Source organism: Aptenodytes forsteri, unplaced genomic scaffold (genome assembly GCF_000699145.1).
Source record: "Aptenodytes forsteri isolate BGI_AS27 unplaced genomic scaffold, ASM69914v1 Scaffold64, whole genome shotgun sequence".
NCBI lineage: Eukaryota > Metazoa > Chordata > Aves > Sphenisciformes > Spheniscidae > Aptenodytes > Aptenodytes forsteri.
Genome location: NW_008794786.1, coordinates 597,671 through 605,225, shown reverse-complemented (window position 1 = coordinate 605,225; position 7,555 = coordinate 597,671). Strand labels below are relative to the sequence as shown.

The following is a 7,555-nucleotide window of genomic DNA, read 5'->3' as shown; positions in this document are numbered from 1 at the left end:
TAGGCAAGCTCAGGAGCGGAGTAAGGAAGCAATACTGCTTATAGTGCTTGATTTCCTGGGGAAATCAGGGGCTGAACTGGCTGTGGATCCAGCCAGGAACCGGACCTGGACCTGTTCCACCCTCTCTATCTGCAATAGCAGCCATATTTATTTGAAAAGACTTTTGATGGTGGAGGAGTATTGGCTTCCATCTGTATAATAAAGGCTATCGTAGCCTGCCAGAAACGTAGACAGAGGAAGGGAGGTGGATGGATGGTGGGTGGAGGATGGATGGATGGACGGATGGATGGATGGATGGATGGATGGATGACTGAGTGGATGAGCGGGTGGATGGATGAACGGATGCAAACTCAAGTTCATTTTGTATTATGCCATTTCTCGAGAGCAGTATGGATGCCTATCACTGTTGCTTCTTCCTTTGGACTCAGAGAATACCCTGTATTGCTCATTGAAACATCCATTGCTCCACATTTCCACTTGAATCTCTCATAGATAAAAGTCTCCTATTCCAAACTGGGCAAGTGAATATTTCTGGCTGGCTTTTGCAGGGTCAACTGGGCTTAAAAAAGAAAAAAAAAAAAGACTAAAACCCAAAAGAGCCTCCCCTGAACTCCCTGGCTGGTGCTGACATTAGCATAGGCAATGTCCCCTGACATCCGGGCAGCAGGCAGGAGCATCTGTGCCGGAGGGCTTGGGGGTGTCGGTGGAGGAGGGAGGGAGGAAATCTGGAACCCATAAGCTCCACTGATGTTTGCATTACCTTGCACGGCTGCATTGGTCTGTGTCTGGTCCGCCCACGGTCCCCCTCGCCCTATCAGCAAGAGCCATTCCCCAAAGTTATTCGAACGCCCTCCTCTCTGTAGCCCAAAGGAAAAACCAACCGAGCTCCTTGGAGGGCTCCGCAAGGCTTGGGAAGTCCGGGGAGGCTGAAGGGTTGATGCTCCAGGCTGCACTTCTTGAGTGGGCGCTGGCTGCTCTCCAGGCCGCCTCGCCGATGTGCTGTGGCCGTCGCATCTCGTGAGACCCCAGAGCCCTTCGCCTGCAAGGTGCCGAGAAGATGAAAGAGGAAAGCATGTGCCCGGACTCCCCCGAAGGCAGCCTGGTCACCAGCGAGGAGGAAGGCGAGCGGCTGCACAAGAAATGCCTCCGCAAGCGTGGCCAGGGGGGCAAGCCGGCAGAGGACTGCGGTGCCCCCTCACCGCAGGGCAAGCGGAGCAAGCGCAGCCCCGTCCCGCAGTCCTTTGAGGACGTGCACACGCAGCGCGTGATCGCCAACGTGCGTGAACGCCAGCGGACCCAGTCGCTCAACGACGCCTTCGCGGAGCTGCGGAAGATCATCCCGACGCTGCCCTCCGACAAGCTGAGCAAGATCCAAACCCTCAAGCTGGCCGCCCGCTACATAGACTTCTTGTACCAGGTCCTGCAGAGCGATGAGCTGGACCACAAGATCACCAGCTGCAACTACCTGGCCCACGAGAGGCTCAGCTACGCCTTCTCCGTCTGGAGGATGGAAGGGGCTTGGTCCATGTCTGCATCCCACTGAGCCGGGGTATGTATCGCCACCTCCCCGCCGACACCTCCGCACATCCCTCGTTCCTGCATCCTCCATGCATCTCCCCAGCTCGGTCCTGCGGGGGAAACGCACAGCAGCCGCCCCCTCCTCACGCTCCACGTGCAAGCGATTTGCTTTAACAAACCCCAGAAGCTGCCAAGGCTGGCGGTCGGAGGAGGTGGCGATTCCCAACCTCGCCGGGGCCGGTAGGACGTTGCAGGGAGCCGAGCAGCGGAGCCCTAAAGCAACTGATCTCATTTAGCGGGGTCTGGTCCGGGGCAGGCTAGTGAAAGGTTTAAAACGAGGGCTTAAAAAATCTGATTTATCCTCCCACGGTAACCCGGGAGGGCGCGTAAATCAGCAGACACCCTCCTGAATGTGCTTGGGTTACCGAGGTGTCAAAACTGCACGAGCAAGACCAGCGGCCGCCCCGCAGCCATCGGCCGACGGCTGCTGTTGCTCCCACTGCGCGAAGAGCCCAGCCTTGTCCTCGCCGCCCGGGCAAAACCTGGCAGCCGTTTCCTGAAGCCGTTGGGTGGCCCTGGGGCCTCCAGCCTGCCGGGCTTTCTCCTACCCCTCTCCTAAAGCGCTGAAGATAAGACGGGATCCGTAATCCCTTCGGATCTGTAGGCATCCTACACTGCAGGGAATAAAATATCGAGTGAGGATGCCGGGGCAGCGAGGTTTGCCCACTCGTTGCACCGCACCTCTTGTTTGATGTGCTCAGCACCATCCAGCCACCGCCTGAGCATCCTTTCAATCACTGGCAAAGCTGCTGAGAGGAGAGGGGAATAATCCTGTTTTCAGTGCTTTAGGTCTCATTGGGCTGGGAGAAAGGGGGAACGGGGGGAGAAGGCTCAGCTACGTGCTAACGTTTCCTGCAGCTCATGAGCAGGAGCAGAAAGCTCCGGAGGACATTCCCAAGCCATGGACTTTGGGGACACTTCATGGGAGCCCAGCCCAGCTCCCGAGAGTCCCCGTTGTCCCCTAAACAGGATCAGGGCTTCTGACTTTCCTCGAGCACTGACTCATTAACCCCTGTCTTGTGTCGGCCCCGGCGCTGGGGGTTAGAGACCGCCGGGCCCTCTGGGGAAGCCAACTGCAAAAGGACTCTTATTTTTCCTGCACCCACCACTAAGGGCTGCAACGTGGAAAACCCTTTTATTCTGATTTTCTGCCAGCTATTGGGGTCAGCCTTGTGCAACCTCCTTACGTGCCATTTCTCCTCCTGGCTGGTCTTACTGAAGCCCCAGTTCAGTGCAGGGACCCACGTGCCCAGCCGTGGTCTCCCTGCGGGCAGAAGCAGCATATCTATAACGTGAGACAATCCAGACCCTGTGACGAGAAGTGCCGAGCGGGTGCAAGACCCTAATTAAAGCCGTGCTGACCCCCAGCTGGGGCAGGGAGCTGGTGCGATGCTGCAGCCTGATGTGAGACCGCCGGTGCCCGCCTCGTCATGGGTGCAGCCTGGTGAGGACGACGGGCTCCCCGGTGCCTTCGCCTTTAGGGTATGTCTGGGGGAAGCCATAGTGCAAAAAAAAAGTAATCCGCTCTCCACCCTGGTCTCGCGTTCCGAAAGGCCGGAGGGAGTGGGAAAGGGAGGAAAGCGGCCTTTCTGAGACAAAATAAATCATAGCAAATTCCTGCAAAGTGGCCCAAATGATGCCCAGGCGGTCAGGAACCTTCTGCCACGGCCGGGGGCCCCCCCCCATGAGCACCGCTGACCCTCCTGCCTTTGGGTTTTGCCACGTAACAGCCCTGAATTTCAGGCCAGATCAGCAGATATAGGTGCAGCCACTGGCTAAAGATGTTGACCGGCTCCCAGGGGGATTTCATTTAAGGGTGTGCCACATTTAAACTCTCGTTTTCCTGCAAACCTTGCTAAGATCGCTTCTAACCAACAGAAAAACTGCCAGTTTTCTAAATCCGTGTATAGATTTCAATTATTTGGGGCAGACCTGGTTGTTTAAAAACTGATGAGAAAGACTGTCCTTGCTGGAAGCAGGATAGCTGCCCCTTAGCTGTGGCTGGGTGCCGCCGGGGACACCTTCCCCTTCGGGACAGCCAGAAGCGAAGCGTGTGGTTACTTGTTCTTACTTTGAAAAGCCAAAAATCTGCCAGGGACAGTCGGGATGCTGAGCCCCCTGAGCAGATCAAGCCCGTATCCCGCCCAGCGCCTCCCTCACCCTCTTCCGGGCATCACATTTTTGCAGCCCTGTGAGTTTTGCAGTTTGCAGCGGGGTTATCCTCTTTCGGAGGATGCGGGGTGCTCCGTGCATGCTCCCAAAAGACGGGGGCTGCCCGGCGCGGCTTTGCCCTGCTCCTAGGTTCTCAAGAGAGGTGGAATCAGCAGGAGCGTGGGTTTCTTTGGTGGATGGTTTTTCAGAGCTTCAGCACTGTGCTGACGAAGCCCGCGCTGACGAGCTGTGCGCTTTGTTAAAGCCCAGCTAAAGGCGTTTTCGCTCTGGGGAGGTGTGGGGTTTTTGAGTCCCCTCGCCATCGCCCCCAGACCTGGGGCCGTTGCTCTCGGCACACGCGTGTCTGCTCCCTGTTGCGTGTGTGGGCTGACGTGCAGCTCTGCGTCCGGTCATTGACTTGTAGACCTGTTTATTTAAGCTGAGTGCTTGGCAGGAATTGTGCTCCCATGATAAACAGAGGAATTAAAGACACTTAGTGATCTTAAAGACGTCTCTGCTAAATGACAAAGCCTCCGTGTAAAACCCCTCATGTCCTGTGAGCGTGGTACTCTCAGTGTGCTTATCATTGCTGGTTAATATTCATCCCAAGCGGCTCCGGTGCTTGCCTTGAGACGAAGCATCCTTCAGCTGAATAGATAATAATCTGCTTTGTGCCGACCTGCAGCGGTATTCGGGTACCAATTAGCAACTCCCAGCTGGGCAGGGAAGTAACGGGAGGAGGATTTGCTAAGCAAAGACCAAAAAGAGGGAACAGCCACAGGGGAAGCGATGCTGGCGTTGGAAAGGCTGCGTCTCTTTCCTGTAAGTGAATTAACCCAGCACTTGCAATGGGACTGTAATTTTATAATGTAAAGCAGCTAATGGCTGCTGCGCGCCCCGGCATACTGGTCTCCACTGGAACTCAGCCTATTAAATATCAAAGGGCGCTGGAATAGCTGGATGTGGATATGCCCTTGTTAACCAGGAGACATCATCCGGGGAAAGAGGGATTGAGCCCTCAGGCAAGAAAAATAATGTTTGAAGTCCCCCAAGCTCACGGTTTTTCAGCACAGTCTTGAGCACATTAAAATGGTTTCTTTTCCTGCTGGAGGAGAAAATGAGGCTGGAAGCTGAAACTGCTGGGGGGGAAAGACTGGTGGAGTTGTAAGGGGTGATATTTCTTGCCCTTCATTTGTCTCCCTGGATTTATTGTCTTTCTCGCGTTGCCCTCACTTAATTGTCTATCCTGAAAGACCTTGGATAAATCTTCCCTTTGGGGACTGTTGCTCTTGCTTGGAGTCTGCTTTGTTGGGTGGATGTTTCATTTTCTTTTATTTATAAATATGTCTCATTGCACAGTATTAAAGCACCAGGGTATTAAAGGAGCTTGGGGAGAGCTCTCTTCCCTATTCAGATCTGCTCAGAAAATGCATTTAAAGCAGCATCTGCTTCAAAAAGCTGAGATCCCTCTGCAGCCTGGCAAGAAAGCACAATCCCCGCTGGCTGAGCTGTCTTGCCACCCTGGATCAGTCCTTTAAAAGCAGCGAGAAGTGGGTCCATTCACTCACTGCTGGTTAAACTGGCCAAGGTGGCCCAGGAGCCCCGGGCTGGGTTAGAGCAAGCCCAGGCGCTGGGCTCCTCCTTAGCCAGGTCCAGCGTGCGAGGAGTCGCGCTGGCAGGAACCACCTCGCTTTCACTTTTGGTTTGAGCTCCCAGAAGAGACGAAGAGTTCCCCAAATCCTGGCAAATCTGTGCCTGGGTGATTTTTTTCCTCCTTCCATTCGGTGAAGGGCTATGTTAAGCACCAGCCGTGCTCTGTGCTCCTATCCACGCGCTCTGGCAGGATGCTTCTGGGGTTTGCTCCTTGCTCTGGCGTGGAGCGGGTTTAGAGGTCAGAAGTTTCCTCCAAAGGCTGCTGTCTTCTCCCACGAGCGCAGAGCTGGGGGTAGAGGAAGAGATGTTTGGTGCCTTGAAGGCTCCAGCTTTGGTGCCCCGAGGCAGGAGGAGCTGCCCTAGATGAGGGATGTGGGACATCCCCCACAATCCCAGGGCTGATCTCACGCGCTGGCTCTGGGTAAGGATGCAGGACCAGATGGGGCTGGGGATGCTCAGTCTGACCACAACCAGCCCACACCGTGCCGGGGCTGTCGGGGGACGCCCCGACTGCTGTGTAGCAGCAAGGGATGGCATCACCTTGATGTCCCGGAGCTGCTCTGCTGCAGTTCCTGGAGCCCAGCCCGGAGCAGGGAGAGCTGCAGGCTGTCCGGCCATCCCTCTCCAGGTCCCTTGGCATGAGAGCATCCGGCACAAGGACATGTCAAAGGGTGGCTGGGGCTGCCATTAATTTCACTGTTAAAAAAGCCTTTTTCGAGCAAAAACTTCCACTTTTCTATTAAAGATGGAAGAACTCAACACCAAACCTGCCTGGGGGGGGCCGGGCTCTTCTCCATCGCAGGAAGGCAGGTTCTCAGCACTACTCAGGATTAGTTAAAATTAAAACAGAGATAAAATTACAGAGCCAGCCCTCACGAGCATTAAAATGTCTGCCGGTTTACGATCCCCGCGAGGAGATGGGCTCGCTAGATCTCAGCTGCGTTCGCTTAGCCCAGAGGAATGCCTTTGAAACGAGCCTGTATTTCATTGCCGAATGTCACGGGAATGCACCTGGGATCTGAGGGGGAACGAAGGAGATGCGTTAACGAGACGGGCTTTGCATTTAATTTCCTTTTATAGGGCTGTACCTGAGCAGAGACGAGGGTGCTAATGCAGTGGAGGGAGGGAAGGACAGTCGTCAGCCGGGGCGTTGAGGACAGGCTCGCAGAGCGATGTGTCTCCCTGGCTCTGTGGTCTGGTCCACGCCAGCCCCATGAACGTCCGTCCCCAAGCCCTGCACGCTCAGAGCAGGGCTGGTCTCCTCTGGAGGGTCCCGCAGTCCTTCGGCAGCCTTCAAAATCGTGCCGTGAATGCGTTATTTGGCGTTAGACCTTGTTGGCTTGAGACATGGCTGTGCCGCGAGGCAAGCGGAGATTATTAACGTTTATATGGGCTGGGTTGAGATGCTCGTGCCTGTGCTTCCCACAACCCAGGACATCCCTGTGCCGTGCCGGTTGGACGCCAGCCTTTTTGGCTGCCTGTTGTGCCAGGCACCGTTGCCCTTGAGCGCCGTGGATGCGCACAGCGCCCATCACAGACCTTTCGGACCACGGTCCCAAAGGGACAGCAATGGGACACATGGGGCTTTGGGGATTTTTTCTCTCTCTGCCACCTGGCTCGGGCAGGCTCTGTCCTGTCTGCAAGCCCCGAGGGCAGCCCTGCCTGCAGAGAGGGTGGGCAGGGGCTGCCCCCAGCAGCCTGCTGGCCCCCGTCTGCATTATCTCAGCCGGTGCCCAGGGGTGAATTACTGGAGGGTTTGATTTATTCCTCTCCAGGCTCCTCTCCAGAGAGTTAAAGGTCTCAGCTATTGCGCAAGGAGGGACTAGAAAAGCAGGAGGCAAAGGGCGGAGGGGATGAAATAAAACCAGAGACCTAGGGGCGATGGGGAGGAAGCCCAGAGAGCACCAGGGCCAGCAAAATGAAGCCATTGCCCCACGGGGCTTGAGTCCCCTTGCACCCCCATGCCCGGGCCCTCAAGACCTGCTGGAGCCATTCCTAATCTCCTCCAGCCCTTGCAGGAGACGTTTCCCCCTGCCCAAGGTCCAGATCAGGCTGCCGGCTCGGCTTGCCCTGCTTTTGCTCTCGGTTCACCCGCACCGCGGCCCCTGGCTCCAGGCTGGCGTCCGGCGTCGGCTGGAGGCGCCCGGCAGCTCCGCGGGGGCCCCCCCCATGT

At 56.2% G+C, this 7,555-nt stretch overlaps 1 protein-coding gene across 1 annotated transcript; it reads left to right on the top strand.

The window, feature by feature from the left end:
* Positions 1-1,053: 1,053 nt before the first annotated feature.
* Positions 1,054-1,544, top strand: LOC103894924 (twist-related protein 2). Its single transcript, XM_009274406.1, has one exon. It carries the CDS (start codon positions 1,058-1,060, stop codon positions 1,541-1,543), a length of 486 nt encoding a protein of 161 aa, XP_009272681.1. The 5' UTR covers positions 1,054-1,057; the 3' UTR covers position 1,544.
* Positions 1,545-7,555: the final 6,011 nt, after the last annotated feature.